We start from the raw sequence: 19,155 nt of genomic DNA, 5'->3' as shown, positions 1-19,155 counted from the left end.
TGTGTCTTGATCTTTCTCAAAGATGATATTTAGCACCTAAATTTCTGAGGAAAGGAGTTCCCTTGGGTCCTTTCTCTCTGTACCTAAGTTTCTTCCTTGTCATGACAGCATTTTTAAAGTGATAATACAACTTCTTCTCTCTAAAGACTTTGTAACTTAAAAATATATCACTACTAATGCCTTATTGGCAGAGTTGTCAACTGATTTAACCACTCTGGAAAACAATTTGGAATAAATAAAAAAAGTAACTAAAATGGCCATAGTTTATGACTCCAGTAGAGGGCAAAACAAAAACATCTAAATTTCTAAGGGATATACAATTCATATTTCATTTTCACTTTGATCTAGCCAATTCTCTATAAACATACAGCTGTGATTTTTCTATATATCCAAGAATAGTCAAAGGAGTTGGTTTATGTTGCATATAATTCCTTCAAATAATTTGATGCTTGAGGAAATCTTCCTTAGTTTATTGTTGACCCAAGCCAGCAACTTACTGTAAATGTGTTTCAGGATTTAAATGTGCCTTTTGTTTTAATGTTTTACTATTTTCCTCAGCTAGGCTATTTAAATTCAGGTTAATTTTTGAGGAACAGTTTTTTATTTCTTAGACAAATGTTTGTTCCAGAAAAGTTTTAATCCAGTTTTTCTCCCAGCACTAAAGATTACCTTTAATTTTTTTAAAGACTATCTTTCCTTTTCATTTTAGTTGATTATAGAGAAAATGCAATTTTATTTCTCAGTCTGTTCTGCCTCCAAGATGATCTTTTTGTTTGCTGTTGTCTCAATATCATTAGTAATTGACTACCTAATGAAATTTTGTGACTAAATACAAACAAAACTTTATGTGGCATTTGCTTCAGGGAAAATAATCTAGATTTGCATTTGAACTAGTTGGAGTTCAGGGTAGGGGGTATGTGGTAATACCCAGCATTTATAAGATTTTAAGTCTGGATAAATCCCAAAACACATTTTAATACTCTACTGTGTTATATTCAGTCTGATTGAAATCATACAAAATCTCAGGGATTCTTGTTTTGATTATATCTTGGTTTATTCACTTGTAGCTTATTTTTAATGAGTGCAAAATCTAATGTTTCCAACTTTAATGGATAAATTAACTGTTGCGAGCTGTCGTCTCTAGAAGCTGCTGGATCGCTCTCTGGGAAGAGATCTGCTGTGTCTACTCACTTCCTTTCCTGCAGAGAGCCCCGTCAAGCCTGATGCAATTCTGAGTCTTCTCCTTTGAATCCTGGCTCTGAATCTCCTCCAGCTCTTATCCTTCTCCAGGCCGATCTGCCCTTTGCGCCCAATGCTGTCTCTTTTTATCCTCCCAGAGAATGGGCGTGGGATAATGCAAGGGCTTCTGGGAAGAACCACCCCAGCCAATGAGCTTGCCCCCTCTATCAAGTCAACCTGAGTTCTCACCTTGTAACTGTCCAGAAAACCTGAGTTCTCACTTAGTAATCCTAACATCTCCCCCTTTCTTTTGATTTAGAACATAGGACAGTCATGACCTTGAAACATAAATCCATCAATATGGGAAGTATTACAGATAATTACATAAATGACCTTGAAACATAAATCCATCAATATGGGAAGTATTACAGATAATTACATAAATTACATAAGCACATAGTAACATAGTAACGTAACACATGCTAGAAGTATATAACATAATCAAATAATCATAAATTGAAAATTTATAAATGTCCATAAGTCCATTGTCCATTATTCTCATCTTGTGTGAGGAAGTCCAATGATTCCTGCTGGTTTTTAAAGTTCTTTAACAGTCTTCTTATTATCCATGCTCTTTCAGTGTCAGATGTTTCTTAGATCTTCTCCTTTATTTTGAGGTCTTTCTCTTTTTCTGTCTCTCTCTGATGGACAAGGCGAATATGACTCGTTGGCACCCATCTGATTCCTTCTCCTGCTGAAGAAATACAAGCAAACCCTCTCTCCCAGGCAGTTAACCTATCTAATTTCCTTCTATTTACCACTTTCTAAATCTCTTCTCATCATCTGACAATTACATTGGAGTTGTTTGCACTGGGCACAGCCCTGTTGGTTTAAAAGGCCTGTATTCTCCCCAAGTGTAATCCATTTTTGCAATCTGATTGCCTTTTGACTGACTTATCAGGTAATCCCTTTCTGCCATGTGATTGCTTCTCTGCTGATTGATTAAATCAGAGTCCTGGCCTTCTAAAGGTTCTTTGGGTGTAACATCAGCTGCCATCATGTCCCAAGTCTTTTTTGCCTGGGGCCCTGGACCTGGGCCCCTCATCCCATTTCCCTGAATTATTCCACACTCTGATGCCCAATGGAGTCCTCTGTTGCATTTTGGACATGGGGTTTTAGGTCTTCTTTCACCCTGTCTTCTCACTGTATCTCCATACCTACACTGAGCTCTTAGATGCCCAATTTTTCCACATTGAAAACATCGCCGAGTTTCTCTAGAAGGCCCTTGCCAGGAGGGACCCTGTCTTTCCACATTCATCATTGTCCGGGTGTAAAAAGCATTTGTTCCCACTGTAGCACAGCGTCTTATGATCTCCTCTAAAGGAGCATCTTTGTCTAATCCCCATATAATTCTTTTGCAAATCTCATTGGCATTTTCCCTAGCCAGATGTCTGGTCATTATTTCTGTAGCTGAATTTTCTCCAATAGTTCTTTTGACAGCAGTTTGCAAACGTCCCACAAAATCTGCAAAAGGTTCATTGGGACCTTGCTGTATTTTAGTGAAAGCCTCTCCACGATCTTTCTGTCCAGGAAGGACACCCCAAGCTTTTATTGCAGCCTTAGCAATTTGTTCATATATTGTCATGGTATAATTAATCTGTTCCGAATTCTCTCCATATTGACCTTCACCAGCTAAGTGCTCAAAAGTGAATTGTGTGTTAACTCCTATTTCCAAATTGCATCTGACTTGAATTTTACATAATTCATGAAATTCCGCAAGCCATAATAAATTTTCTCCAGGTTCCAGACATGTCCTTGCTATGGATTTCCAATCATTCGGGGTTAGGACTTCATAAGACAAACCATCTAGTAACATTTTGACATAAGCTGATGTAGCCCCATAAAGGGTACAACCTTTTTTCAAATCCTTAATTTTATTCAAATCTAAAGGTGCATATCTTCTCCTTTTTTTACCTACAGAGTCAGTATTTTCAATCACAGGATATGCATGTATAAAATCACTTATATCCTGTCCTTCTCTCTTAGCTTTAACCAATGCTTTTTCTAATCTTGTCATAGGCTTAGGCTGCTTCACAGGCAATTCTGTTTGTGTTTCTGCCTCTTCCTCTCCTCCTTCTTGCTCCACCCATGAAGGGTTAATTGAGGGAGGAGATGGGAGGTGCTCCTGTTGCTCAGAATTGTACTTAACTTCATTGTTATCTGATTCATCCTTTTCACCTAGTTTAGTTGACACCTCCCCATTTTGCTCCTTCATCTCTTCCTTTAGAATAACATTTTTTAAAGCCATTTGGATTAAATTGTAGGTATGAATTGTATCTTTGGAAACTGAGTTTGGTCTGGAACCAAAGGGCAAAATGTCACAAAGGCAATTGTAGTGTTCACCTAATTGCTCTCCTACTAATTTCCACTCATCTGGATCCAATTCTTTTTCCAGAGAAAAAGAAGGACATATAACCTTCACAGTTCTTAAAAGTTCAGTAATCTCCTCTAAAATTATAATCAATCCTTGGCTTTTCATAACCTTGATGATGCTCTCCAAACATTTTCCTTGAACAGAAGGTGTTTGCCCCATTTCACTATAAGAGATTCCTGGTTTAGCCCTTAATAAGTTAAGTTCCTTATTTATCTATTAGTATGCTCACTTAATCTTTAACAAAGTTTCCTCGTTACTCACGGTTCTGGGTCAGAGAGACTGAGATCTAGATCGGAAGCTTTTCCACTGGAATCAGGACCGTGTCTGTCCCTGTTCGGGCGCCAAATTGCGAAGGTCTGGTCTAGCTCTTCTTGTCAGGATAAGCAAATGTCCTTGCCCCACGTGTGGACGCCAATTGTAATGAGCTGTCGTCTCTAGAAGCTGCTGGATCGCTCTCTGGGAAGAGATCTGCTGTGTCTACTCACTTCCTTTCCTGCAGAGAGCCCCGTCAAGCCTGATGCAATTCTGAGTCTTCTCCTTTGAATCCTGGCTCTGAATCTCCTCCAGCTCTTATCCTTCTCCAGGCCGATCTGCCCTTTGCGCCCAATGCTGTCTCTTTTTATCCTCCCAGAGAATGGGCGTGGGATAATGCAAGGGCTTCTGGGAAGAACCACCCCAGCCAATGAGCTTGCCCCCTCTATCAAGTCAACCTGAGTTCTCACCTTGTAACTGTCCAGAAAACCTGAGTTCTCACTTAGTAATCCTAACAATTAACCATCTAGGATTTACTAACTATTCCATATGGGCCAGGGACTTGAGTGCCAAGTATACAAAAATAAAAATGAAATAATTCTTGCCCTCAAGGAACTTATTTTTGCAAAGAAGAAATAACAAACTTGTTTATACATAAAACATACAAAATAAATACATTGTGCTTCTATAAGAGAAATTATAAACTTTTTCCTCTTGGATGTAACTAGTAACAAAATTAAGCACCTTTTAATTCATAAATAAATCTGCAGAACAATGTGGACCATACTAATTTGAGAAATAATTATAAAACCCAACTCACAGAATCATAAAATCTCAGAGTTGGAAGGGACTTCAAAGTCTGATGAAAATCACACAAAAATATCAGGGATTCTGAGCTTGTTTTGATTGTATTTTAAGTTATCCATTTTCAGTTTATTTTTGATGAGTTTTAAAGTCTCATGCTTGTAACTTTAATTAGCAAATAAATCAACCCCGGGCAAATTTGTCCAATCCATATGGGATATGAATCTCCTTTATAATAATACCTTTGCCGAAGAGTCATCTAGTTTTTGCTAGAAAGTCACTAAAAAGGAGAATTTGTTATCTCCTGAAATAACTCATTATACTCAGATTATCTCTAATGGTCAATAAGTTTTTCTGAATATAAAACCTAAATTTGTGTTTCTGTAACTGTTGCCTAAATTCTAGTTTTGACCTTTAGGGATAGCAGAGCTACTCTGAACTTCTTTCCCAGATGATAGTTGAGGTTGAGGGGATTTTAAGCAACTCTTCCATGATATCTTCTTATGGTCCTATGTAGAGTTCTGATCATCTCTCAGTTGTAATCCTTCTATGGGAGGAGGTTTCTTTTCTGTATAATCTTTTCCTCTGTGAGCAGGTTTCTTGGTTTTCTTCTCCAGCTAGCCTCTTCTTCTTCCCGAATCCTGGCTCTGAATCTCCTCCAGCTCTTGTCCTTCCCCAATCCAGACTGTTCTTCAGATTCAATGTTGCCTCTTTTTATCCTCCCAGAGAATGGGCTTGTGGGTTCTGCAGGGGCTTGTGGGAACTACTTACAAACTTGCTTGTTTGAACTAAAGGTGTGAACTTTGAGCTAGAGAATTGTTAAGTACCGACTTAGCACTTAGTAAGAACCTAACATCTCATTATCTCATTAGCACTTAGTAATGAGAACCTAACATCTCCCCCTTTCTTTTGATTTAGAAAATAGGGTGGTCATGACCTTGAAACATAAATCCATCATTATGGGAGGTATTACACATGATTACATAAATTATATAAACACATAGTAACATAGTAACATAACATTTGTATGTAACAAATAACATGATCAAATTATCATAAATTGAGAATTTATAAATGTCCATAAGTCCATTGTCCATTAGTTCATGTGCCAAAAATCAAATAATTCCTGCAAGTTTTGAAGTCCTCCAATAGTCTCATCTTGTGTTAGGAATTTTTGCTGGTTTTTAAATTCTTTGACAGTCTTATCTTGTGTTAGGGAAACTTTAACAGTCTCATTATCAGCCATGCTCTTTCAGTGTCAGATGTTTCCTTTCTTTTGAGGTTTTTCTCTTTTTCTGTCTCTCTCCAGGTGCTTGTTGCCACCCATCTGTTTCCTTCTTCATCTGTTTCCTTCTGTCTGTTAAAATACAAGCAAACCCTCTCTCCCAGGCAGTTAACCTATCCAATTTCCTTCTATTTACCACTTTCTAAATCTCTTCTCATCATCTGGCAATTACATTGGAGTTGTTTGTACTGGACACAGCCCTGTTGGTTTAAAAGCCCTGTATTCTCCCCAAGTGTAATCCATTTTTGCAATCTGATTGCCTTTTGGTTGACTGATCAGGTAATCCCTTTCTTCCATGTGATTGCTTTTCGGCTGATAGATCACATCAGAGTCCTGACCTTCTCTGTTAGCCTTAATCAATGGCTGTCATCTTTTAGTCAATATTTTAGTCAATATTCTTTCTCAAATTTGGCAACCAGAATGGAATGTAACAAGTTTAATATGATCAGGGCAGTCTATAAAGAGACTTGTACTTCTTTAGTCCTGGCTACAGTGTCTTTTCTACAACAGCCTCCGGTCATGATACATTTTATTTTGTTTTGTTTTGGCTGTGATATTACACAATTGACTTATATTGAGCTTGTGGTTCACTAAAACAACTGTCAGATTATTTACACATTTTACACTTAAAGCATTCCATTTATGTTTAAAAATAACAAAAAATATGTTTATTCTTTTCCTTTCTTCCACCCCATTAAAAATAAAATAAAAATAAATATCATAAGCATGTGTACTTAAGCAAAACACATTTCTTCAATAACTATATCAAAATACATGTCTAATTCTGGACCAAAATCATCAATTCTCTGGAGTTATGGATGATCTTTGCATTAGTTCTTTTAAAGTTGTTTAAAAGCCTTTTCAGTTGATATTCTACATAATTATTTTTCTATAAAGTATTTTACAGGTTGTGCTCATTTTATTTCTCATCTGTCTGCCTCAGAAGTTCTTAACTTCCTTTTCTATTTCTTTTTTTATTCTGGACCCATTTGGCAATCTAGTAAATATCTGGACCTCTTCTCAGAAGATTTTTAAATGCCTAAAACAAATCACATAAAAATTACAAGGAAAACTGATACTAAAATATAAATGATCAAAAATTTGAGCTATCAAAATATTGTTTAGTAAAAGTTTATGGACTCCATCTCCTTGGCTCCATCTGTATCTGTAAAGTTGTGTTAATGAATTAAAAGTAAAGAAGAAAGACCTAAGGTAAAATATCTTTTTGCAAAGGAAAGAATGTACACAAAGACATATATACCAATTGTCCTCTTCCCTAACCAAGGACTCCCTTTTGTGGGCTGCATTTTGATTTAGAAGTTTCATTTTAAGAAGGATGGTAGTGAGAATGATGGTTAGATTTAAGATCATGCCATAGAATAAAAGAACCAGTTATAAGAACAAGAGTTGTTTATTCTGAAGAAGAGACACTTTTTGGAGACCTGCCTGCTAAAAAGATCATGTATGTAGAGAATTACATTTTGCTTTCTTGTCAACATAAGATGGAACTAGGAACAATAGGTTAAAGTTACAGAGTTAGATTTTTATGTAAACGTAATAGGGTCAATTCTCCACCCTCCAAGTTCTTTACCTTAGGCTTCTTAATGCCTTAATGAAAATGGGAGGATAGCTCTTTCTTTTGACATACGTTTGAGCCTCTATCATCAATGATTTTAGAGTCTAATAGCTAGCACCCTTTTTTCATCTAATTATTTAACATGGTTTTACAAAGGATATTTACAAATGCTGCAAAAAACACAAACATTTTCTTTGCTCTTTTTTCTAACTTTTATTTCCCCCATTATATATAAAAACAAATTTTTGATTATATATATTTTAAAAAAAACCTTATTTCCTTATGAATCATGTTGGGTCATTTTCCCTCCCTTATTATTTCCTTGGAATACAGACCCAGTAATGGCAAAGGGTCAAAGGGTATGGCCAGTTTGATAACTTTTGGGCATAGTTCCAAATTGCTTTCCTATAGAATAGTTGGATCAGTTCACATCTCCACCAGCAACGCATTAGTGTTCTACTTTTCCCACATCCTCTCCAACATTTATCATTATCTTTTCCTGTCCTCTTAAGCAATCTGAGAAGAGTGAGTTGTTTTAATTTTCATTTCTCTAATCTATAGTGATTTAGAGTATTTTTATATTATTACAGATGGCTTTAATTTCTTCATATGTAAATTGTCTGTTCATATCCTTTGACCACTTGTCAATTGGGGAATGAGTTGTATTCTTATAAATTTGACAATATAAATTATATATTTTAAAAATAAGACTTTTGTCAGAAAAACAGATTATAAATTTTTTCTCCAGCTTTCTGCTTCCCTTTTAATCTCAACTGCATTGATTTTATTTGTGCAAAAATTTTTAATTCAATGTAATCAAAGTTATCCATTTGCATTTCATAATGTTCTCCAGTTCTTCTTTGGTCATAAATTCCTCCCTTCTCCAAAGATCTGATAGGTAAACTATCCCTTGCTCTCTTTATTTGATGATAGTATCATCCTTTCTGCCAAACTCGTGTATTCATTTTGACCTTATTTTGGAATGAGGTGTGAGATGTAGGTATTCCAAGTTTCTGACATGTTATTTTTTTCAGTTTTGCCAGCAATTTTTGTTAAATAATAAGTTTCTATCCCAGAAGCTGGAGTTTTGTGATTTATCAACCACTAGCTTACAATAGTCATTGATTATTGTATCATGTGTATCTAATCTATTCTACTGATTCACCACTCTATTTGTTAGCTAGTATCATATGGCTTTGATTGCTTTAACTCCTTAAGTTCATCACCAAATAAATTGGGTGAGTGATAGAATGGTGGTATCCTGAACAATAATTAGGAATTCTGGAAAAGGATTTCTTTTGAGGACTATGACAAAAAAATGTAATGCAGTTTATGAAGTAAATTGCAACTCATTCATACCTGTTATCATACTCTGATCCACTAAAACAAAAGGAGGAGGATGGGATTTTTATGAACAGTAACTGACCTGGAGCTCAAACTCTATGGGGCATTTACCATAGCCAGGTAGTGATTTGAAGAGCAGTGTCAGACACATTGCTAAAGGGGCAAAGTTTTCCCATTGGTACCTGTCCAGCTGTTGCTAGGGATTCCCTAGTAATGTTTAGATAATAATTGCCTTAATGGGCCACTGGCTTAGTTTAGGAGATTATAAATTTGTGGAGGAAGGGAAGAATTTTGTAGAATAAGGCTGTATGGCAATGTTAAAAACAAATAACAGTTGGAGTATTTAACAAATCTTCTAATCCTTCAAATGGGTTATCATACCCTTAGGGACAGGCCACATACCCCATTTGGAAACATTATACCAAGAAATTCTCAGGCAGAAGATGGATCACTTATTAGGAATGACATATAGACTTCAGGTAAGTGTAGACAAGGTGGTATCACCTAGGTATCTTCCAGTGATGAATCTTTGAATGTTAGAGCTGGAAAGAACCCCAGTGATCATAGCATCATAAGATTTAGAGTTGAAAAGTAGATTGAAATAGAAATCACTTATATTGACATCTTCATTTTATACCTGAGAAATTTCTGAGGCACAAAACAATGACTTGATGATTATATGACTACCTAGTAAGTGGTAGACTTAGAACACATATCCAGACCTTTTGACTCCTGTTCTACTACTTTAAGCCCAATACTGCTGAGCAATTATATTCCCAATTGATAAACAAGTTTAATATTGTCATAGGGATGAAAAACCATATCCCCAATGGAGTACTCTCAGGAAATTATTCCTCTTTACATTGTTAATATTTACATCAGAGATTATTTTATTACAGATTATGTTACATGTTATCATGGCATTGACAAATCAGTTGGGAACATAATTTATAGGCCTGCCTGTACCAACATGATAAACTTTAATCCTTATTTTGAACACATTATAAGCAGAGTAATTTTTTTTGTAAATTTTGAAAGAAGTGATATATGTCTTGATTATTTACAAAGAAAATTTTCTTTTGTCATAAATAATTTGAAAGAACTCTTTTTTTTTTTTTTTTTTTTTTTTACCAAATAGGATAAAAACCATTATCAACAAAGGATAGCAAAGACTTTGAAAATATTTTCATAAGGTGAATGATAATATGCAAATTGATAATTATGGTCTTTATATTATCAGAGCAGCACTGCCCCATATATTTAGCACATAGATTTAAATGCATAGTTCTGCTGTACAATACCTGACATTGTTGTGTTGTTGTCACCCTCTGAAGTATGAGGCTTTGTGAAAGATTTGTTCCCCTGCTATGACTTTTCTATTTCTTATGATAGAGCTGTAGATCACTGGTTTGCATTGTCCTCTTTTGAGTACTAGTTATAGGCTGCTGAAATGACAATTTGCATTTACATGAAATGGAGGTCCATGCAATGTAACAGTTATTAGTGAAATTGCTGCATTTATTCTATCTTGCCTCTTAGTCTTGCTTATAAGTACTGGTAGAGTTTGATCAGCTTAGGAAGGGCAGACTGTTAATACTCATGCCCATGTTTATTTTCTATTTCTCTTTTCTATTTATCAGGAAATCCATGCAGTAAGCGAGAGAGCATGGTATATCTTCTTTAAATTGGGAAGAATTTAGCGTCCTCCAGAAAGAAATGCTTTATCAGTGGAGTGTTTTTTCTTTCTGATATGTGTATTTGCTAGTTTCAATATCCATCTATATTTTACTAGGTGTTAGGGGAAATTCAAAGATTTATCCTTATATGCCCATATAGATTTCAAAATACAATAGGAAGTGTGTCATACATAAATAATTATACAGTTATCGTTTCCACATCATGACTTTCCCCATTGTGGTTTTGACATATTGTGGGTTGATATAAGAAATTGAATGGGAATTTTTGAAAAGTTTTGCAGAAACTGCAGATGAAATGTGAAGGCCAGCACACAACACAGAGCCTATGACCAAATAATTAATCTGAATTTTACAAGATACTATAAACATCCCATTAAAAAAAATTCAAACTTTTTCTGTGGTACAAAAGCAGGGCCAACATTTTTAAGATTTCCCAGATTGTGAGGGCTCTGCACCCTTAATCCACATGATATGTAAGAGGTATAACTATAATATAAACACATATATGATAATAATTTGTGAAGGGTAGAAATAAAATGCAAGGTGAGCTCTGAGCTCTAGGGACATCCATATGGAGGTGATGAGGTGTGGGAATAGGGGGAGAGATCCCCTCTGCTTGGAGAGGCAGGTCCAATGTGAAAGAATTCACAAACCCGAAAATCTGTGGCAAAAAGGGAATTTTGTTGTTCACCAAGAAGGAAGCTTTCTTAGTGAGCAAAAACTCCTCATTAGTAATTTGGCAGAGATGAATTAACAAATCATGATTATATGGGATAAGTATTGTCCTGGAGCTTGGAGTTGTCTGGGCTAATCAATAGAGGACCATCATACAAAGATTTCCAATTGAATAACTGGGAGTTTGAAGGCTTTTCCCAGCATCTGGGAACTCCCTGAAGGGGATCTGGGCCACCCTCAAAAGATCTCAGTTTCAATGGAGGATGATTTGATCAAGATCTCCGACTGAATGAAACCATTTAACTTGTGAAAGGCTTGTCTGGGAAAAGTGTGCTTTTCCCAGGATTTGGGAGTCTCCCCAAAGGGGACACAGTTGACATCTATCCTCCCCCCAAGATTACATCATTTTTCCCAAGAAAGATCTAGTTTACATCAGAGGGATCAAGGAAAACTATGGAGGCTGTAAAAGATTGAGAGAGATTCAAAAGACAGAAGGAAAGAAAGAACAAAGCATAAAATAGAATATGGCATTAAACAAAGGAGTAATGTTTGAAAAGGCAAATCAGTTAACAAAAATTCTTAAAGTACCTACTGTGTGCAAGGTACTGGGAAAGTTCAGTGATTATAGTGGTGATAATAAGTAGCAAATTGATATCAGGGGGAAACTACTGGAAAATTTTAAGGATTAGGATAATGTAACTACTTCCATGCATGAGAAAGATTAATTTATTTTAATGTGAAAGATTCCTTTGAGGGAAAAGGGAAGAGAGAGGGGGGAAATGTTAGGAGGTTATTGCAAGAATTCAGCTGAGTGCTAATTAAGATTTCTACTTGAGTAATAGCAATTGGAATTGAGAGTGCAAAAAATATTGATTTGATGGAATCAGCAAACTTTATTAGATTGGGTATATGAGGTACAGGAAAAGTGTCAAAGATGACATACCAGTTTTAAGTATGGGATACTAATGAATGGTTAACAGTAGCAATGAAAATAAAAGTAGTAAATTTTGAGCTAAAAATTAAAAAAAATGGTTTTAGACTAATTGAGCTTAAACTATCTATATATGTACACATACATGCACAACATATATAAACACACACATGTGTATATGTTTTCTACCTCTGATTCTTATTACTTGTATCACTTTAAACAAGTCATTCAACTCTGGGCCTCAGTGTCCAAATCTGAAAATAAATGGGCTGAATTTGATCGTTTCTGATATCCCATCCTCTCTAAATCTCTAGTTCCCATAATCTTATTGTAATGCCAGAGAAACTGAGGCAAGATAGAGATTAGGTTTTTAATATTTTAATAGGGGAGAATTTGGGCTAGCAAAGTCAGCTGGCTGAATAGGACTCTTGCCTCAAACTAGCAAGTAATTCCAGAGACTTTTATAGGGCTCCAGCTATCAAGGGGGTGCAGAGCATTGGGTGAGTGGAAATTCCAGGAAAGGATCATAACTTAATCCTTACAGATAAGGAGGTTGAGCTGGAGACAGAAATCTGAGGCAGGAGATAACCAGGCATTTGAGATAAGCCATCTGGAGTTTTATGATTAGATGGCTAGAGTATTAGAGTGACCGGAGCATCTAGGCCTCAATTCTCTCAGTTCCAATGAAGCAAGAAAAGGAGTGGCCACCAGAGAAAGTGAAGCAGAACAATTCAGGGAAACTGAATTTAGGTAGAACTAGAGATGTGAAATGAGAACTCTAACAATAACCAAAATCAAATATTGGCAGTGGAAAAGACCTTTAATTTTAGGCTTATATCTCAGTTGGTGAAACCAAGGAAAAGTGTAGAGCAAAAGTGCAGGAACAATTTATACACCCTCTGAGGGTAGGAAAAAAGGCAAAAGAAATAATCAGATTGTACTCTAGTTTAATTCAGCCTTCCAAGAAAAGGACAAGGAAGAAAAAGGCCTTAGAAAGAAGAATAAAAAGAGAGTCAAATGGTGAAGCACTGAAAGAAACTTCCAGTGAAGGGATGTTCTTACAGGACAATTATTCTGTGATAGTATGATTTTTGGCATGGTCATGGGAGAGGGTCCAGATTATATTTGCATTGTTAGCCTGGGATTCCCCTATTATGATCCTTTATAGCTGGGTTGCCACAAATAGTTTAGGCTATTGGTGTCTGTTTACACTGACACTATGCTTTTAGGAGAGCTAGATAATGAGGAACCTTTTGTTGTTGTTGTTGTTGTTGTTGTTAACCTATACATGGTGGTGGAAAATATCAATCAAGAGTGATTGAAATTAATCTGTATAGGGGATAAACTCATTGCTGTTTGAAATAAAGAAGCAGCTTTAACTGTAAAATTGGCACACATGTTTTGATAATTTTTTCTCCTTTTATCTTCACTATGGCATATGTGTATGTACGAGTCAGTTTGGAGTCGTGGATCTTGCTCTAACCTTACAACTTTCTTTCCCAGTCTATCTTTTATGAAGCTGCCAAAGGAATTTTCCCCCAAAACAGATCTAACTCTCTATAATAAATTCCAGTGACTCCCTATTAGCTCTAGAATCAAATATAAGATTCACTATTTAGCATTTGAAGCCCTTCAATCTTCTTAGTCTTTACTCCCCTTCATGTATTCAATGATCTAGCTGCATTGCTGTTCCTAGGAAAGGATTCTCCATCTCTTTACTATGGTTTTTCCCTCTCTTCTCACCTCAGATTCTTGGCTTTCCTGGTTTTCATCAAGATCAGCATTAATTCTATCTCCTACAAAAGGACTTTCAGAGTTTCTCACTTCGAGCCCTTTATTTCTGGGATTATTTCCCATTTATACTATATATTTTTTATGAACATGGTTATTTGGATGTAACATTTCTCATTACAATGTAAACTTGATGAGGTTTGGCTCCCAGACAGGGACTCAAAAATGATAAGGTTTGGTGCAGGGCAGGGAGTTGTGGGAACCCTCTTTTGGTTGGCTCAGGTCCTTTCTAAATAAATTTACGAACCGAAAAGTTAAACTGGCAAAAGAAGTTTATTATTAGTACTGAGAAAACAGCTTTTGCAGGTTGAAAGTTTCTAGAAGAGAAATCCCAACAGAGAGATAAAGAGGGATAAGGTCTAGTTAGGGGAATAGGTGAGAGAGATAAAGAGGGAGTAGCTGAAAAGAGAATGCCTTTTCAGCAGGCAGATGGTCGCAGCTATGCCAAGGAGAGAGAGAGGTTCCTTGGCATGATTCCTGCTTTTGAGTCCTCTGCAAAGAATTGAGCTAAAGGTATGATGCCAGAGAAAATGAGGCAAGATAGAGATTAGAGAGTATTTAATATATTATTTGAAAGGGACCAAATGGATCCATGGTTTGGTCCCAGGGATGAATGAGACTATCATCTCCAAGAATCTAGCAAACAATGAGAGTTCTCAATGACATATATATACATGTGGCTAAGACACAGGAAGTAGATCAAGGCAGGTGCAGAGTCGGGGTGCTGAGAGTGGGAATAGGACTCTAACAGAATGGAGGGAGGCACCAGAGATGGGGATGAAATAATGAGGGGAGGCACGGGAGATGGGGAGAGGCATCTTGATAAAACAGTAACTGATATTCTGATAGATTGGGATGGGGAGAGGAATTCTGATATTCTAAAATATAAGATTTTTTATCCTTATCAAATATTCATATAATTAGGAGAGAGGGGTGGTTGAGCAGAACAATTAGAAACTGAGGCAGAACAATTCAGGGAAACTGAGGCAGGAAAATTTAGGGAAATTGACTCAGAACAATTAGGGAAACTGAGCCAGGACAATAAAAAAGAGCTAACTGTGGCACAACAAAGGAAGCTTGTTAATATGGGTAACTCTTGGTGGGGGGGCTGGGAGCAGTTTGAGTTGGAATCAGAATAGAGAATCTTTGAATTGAATAAGTGTCCCTGGACTAATCTCCAACTCAATAGAGTTGGATAGAAATCTCCATCTCCAGTTTGGGATAAGTAGGAGTGGTCCTGGACTATACTAGTCCCACCCAGATATCAGAATGAAACCACTGTATCCTGATTCCCTGGGGTGGGTCTCTCGGGGGAGAACTTCTCTACGGGAGTTTCCCAAGCTTTCCCCCCAAAGTCCGAAAGAGAGAGAGTTTTGGGGCTCCCCTCATCAAACTCGTTTAGTGCAAGGTCTATGTTTTTCTATTTCTTTGTTTCTTTAGTACTTACTTAGTATTTAGCTCATGTTGTTCAGTTGTTTTTGCTGTTTATTTAGCTCATGTTGTTCAGTTGTTTTTGCTGTGTCTGACTTTTTGTGATCTGGTTTGATGTTTCCTTAGTAAATATCTATGTCTTTAGTGTTTTTAGTGGTTTGACATTTCCTTCTTTAGTTCATTTTACAGATGAGAAAACTGAGGCAAATAAGGTTAAGTGACTTACTCAGGGTCACACAGCTAGGAAGTGTTTGCATCCAGATTTGAACTCAACAATAATCTCTCTAAAACCTCTTATTTGTATCTTTGGAGTACAGTGTATACATACTATAAATGTATAGTGCTACTATGTTTCCAAAATGTGTAAAAGCCCTTTAATGTGTCTTTTTTTTAGGTATCCTGTTCTCCCTGGTGGTGGTTTTATATGTCATCTGGGTCCAGGCTGTGGCAGATATGGAAAGCTATACGAACATGAAGAGGAAAGACTGCTTAGAATTCACACCCTACATCATGTATGGCTGGTCATTTCTGCTGGCCCCGGCTGGGATATTGTTCTCTCTCTTGTCTGGATTACTATTCCTCCTCGTGGGGAGGCATATTCACATATACTCCTAATCATCTTTCTGCCACCATTGGATATCATAATCTTGTCGAAATGTTTAACTGGAATGTAATCTTTTCATGGTGTTTCAATTATTCCATTGTAGAGTTGTTTGGTATAACTCTATAGATGTTTTAAATGAATCATTTTATTTTTAATTTTCTTCTGACAAGAAGGCACTCAGATCCTTCTAGAAAGCAAAATCTCTTAGTTTTATCCAAATGTAATTATGAATTTTCATTTCTTTTAGGAACTCTCTCCTCACAGGTCTCTCTCTCTCTCTCTCTCTCTCTCTCTCTCTCTCTCTCTCTCTCTCTCTCTCTCTCTCTCTTTCTCTCTCTCTCTCTCTCTCTCTCTCTCTCTCTCTCTCTCTCTCTCTTTCTCTCTCTCTCTCTCTCTCTCTCTCTCTCTCTCTCTCTCTCTCTCTCTCTCTCTCTCTCTCTCTCTTCTCTCTCTCTCTCTCTCTCTCTCTTAATGGCACATAAAGTGTTAGATCTCTTAGTTCTGGAAAACTGATAACAACCAAACCTCACACGAGTCAAATAAGTTGTTTTTTTTTTTTTTTTTTTTTTTTAAGCTGCCTCTTAGCATCAACTTCCTTTGGTTTGGAAAAGAAAAAGATCTTTGTAGAAAGCTTAAGAATGACAAACAAATGTTGATAGAGTAACTCAATCCATCTTCCCCCCACCAGACACATTCATATCTGCAAACACATTAATTGAAACTGATGAACAAATTCTTTACTGTTTAAAAATAGACACCAGTTGTTCCTAGTGTACAGACCATAAAAATCCATCAGTAAAATGTAACAGAAAGCAGGGGGCAGACTAATATGTACATCATAAAATGTACATATACTACTTAGAATAGAATATTATTTATTAATTTTTGTAAATTTCATTATCTTCATTAAAATTTTGCATGTTGATGCTAATATTAATGTTAATGCATATTAAGAGATGGTAAAGATAAATGACAAAATTAATATACCTAGTATTGAATGGATAAAAAGGAAACAAATATGGAGTTAAATCAATGAAATGATATGTGTAAAGATTTTTAAAATTACACAGAAATGAAAGACCTTAGCTTGGGGTATAATTCTATTTAATATTTTAAAATTCCCATTTTGAAAGTATATTGCTAGGATGATTTCAGTGTGAAAGATTTATTTAAGGGAGTATGTTTTTAATATTCAAAAGCCATAAACATTCAAAATAACTCTATGTGAGTATGAGACCACAGTTGTTTTGTTAAATAAGGTAATAAATTAACTTTTCCTACTCTCTTTATTTGCCCTTGAACTCCTTCTGAGTATATAGCTTCTTTAATTATGGTTCTTCAGTTTCTTGTGGGGGAAATTTTTTTTTTTTTTTTTAACATTTTCATGTTTTTAATCACCTTTGACACCCTGAAGGGAAAATCCCCTTAGGGACAGCAACTTTCTGATTTCCCCAGTTCGAGCATTTCTAATATCTAAGAGATTAGTTTCATTTGGCTTTAATTTGGATGAAAATCAAATCCATTTGAGATGCATAGGTATCATTTGCATATGGAAAGCTACCAAATAGTTTGGTTTTAGATAGGGAAAAACAGAGAAGGACTATTTTTGGCTTTGTTCAATTCAAAGAACTTCATTCCACAGCTGTTATAATTACTAAAGACATCTCTAAGAGACAAAAACAAGAGTGACCACCTAGAAGCAGTGTGATAGATTGACCATTGCTTCCAATCTAACTGCTTTTGTGATTGAAAGACTATCAGGGTTTTCTCTGCTATTCATTTACTTTTTTATTAAGGCCCCCCCTTTTTTTTTCTGTAGGTCAATGTGAAAAGGGTATGGAAAAAGAATAAGAGTTGGAGATAGCAAGGGGATCGAGAAAACATTTTAGTGACAGCAAGGGCCATACCCACAATCAAAGATATCTAAGTGACTTAAAAGGTCTCTCAAGTCATTTCAATTATGTTGATAATTTTTTTTGAGAGTTCTGGGTTTTTCTTTTAACTTTCTTATTCCTTTATTTCCTTTTTGACTTTTTATTTGATTATTGGAAAATTAGTTGTAGATTCTGCTATACATATTGACTGTAATATTAAGTTACAGTATGCTATTAGGTCTTCCAGATGATGCTAGATACATTTGATTAGGATAGTCATCTGTAAATAGTTTTTTTTTTTTTTTTTTTTAGAACTTTGGAATCTAGCCTTTCTCTGATGTAATGTATGTCATTTAAATCTCATCTACAATCTGTTTTTAGTAAAGGTTTGAATATTTATAACTTTCAGATGGTTATCCTCACTTTCTAGAAAAGTTATACTGGTACCATACATTCATTTCAAAGCAATTGGCTTAACGTTTGATATGTATGATACTTTCCCACAGGCCCACACTTTGGAAATATTTTACAGTTGTAATGCATCAATCACATTAATTTCAAACACATTTCCTAATCTAATGGCAATGCCCAGAAAGGGCAATGATAAATAACCTTTGCTAAAAAAAAAAATGAATAAATGCTGCCATATATTCCCCTAGTTCTATCAACTTAAATTGGCTCCTCCTTGCAATTTTTTTGCTGGAACACTATTTCACTATAGCCTTCATTTAACTCAATGAAATTATCTAAGTTCATTCTCTAAGAAGAATACTAAAGCTCCTAGTGTCTTAAAGTCCCTAATTTTAAAGGTAGGCTATTTTTACACTAGAATCATTTAGTTGAATAAATTAGAATCTTTTTCCAATACTAAAATAAAAGAAAGTACAGCAAATCCATTTGTAGTTTTTGGTGAAGCTTTTGTTCAGTCTCTCCTGATATTTGCATGAAATCTGGTTTAGTTATATTTGGCCATGAGATTGTATGATTGCAGATTGCAAAGTATTGGGAAAACAACTACAACAATAAAAGCTTGATGTTTATAGCTATGGAAGGGAATAGAAAAGGGTGAGGGAAGTACCTGTGATTCATTGGGGTAAAAAATTTATAGGAGAGTAAACTCCTCTACCAATGCTGGTTGGCATTTCTACAAGTTATATAGTCTTAGAGAGTTTCCTTAAAGTATTAGGCAGTAAGTGACTTGCCCAAGGCCACAAAATCAGTTATGGTTAGAGTTGTTGTGCACAGTCTTCTTGAACTGTTTTACCTCAGTTTCCCTGT

General features: G+C 35.8%; 1 protein-coding gene across 1 annotated transcript in view; it reads left to right on the top strand.

The window, feature by feature from the left end:
- The window catches only part of TMEM182 (transmembrane protein 182), a 77,725-nt gene extending 60,437 nt beyond the window's left edge, over positions 1-17,288 (top strand). The window contains exon 5 of the mRNA XM_074299711.1: positions 15,794-17,288. Coding sequence (XP_074155812.1) covers positions 15,794-16,014 — 221 coding nt within the window. The 3' untranslated portion in view covers positions 16,015-17,288. The remainder of the gene's footprint in view (positions 1-15,793) is intronic.
- Positions 17,289-19,155: the final 1,867 nt, after the last annotated feature.

This window comes from Sminthopsis crassicaudata, chromosome 3 (genome assembly GCF_048593235.1).
Source record: "Sminthopsis crassicaudata isolate SCR6 chromosome 3, ASM4859323v1, whole genome shotgun sequence".
NCBI lineage: Eukaryota > Metazoa > Chordata > Mammalia > Dasyuromorphia > Dasyuridae > Sminthopsis > Sminthopsis crassicaudata.
Note: the sequence above shows the minus strand (reverse complement) of the source record. Positions and strands in the feature narration are given on the sequence as shown.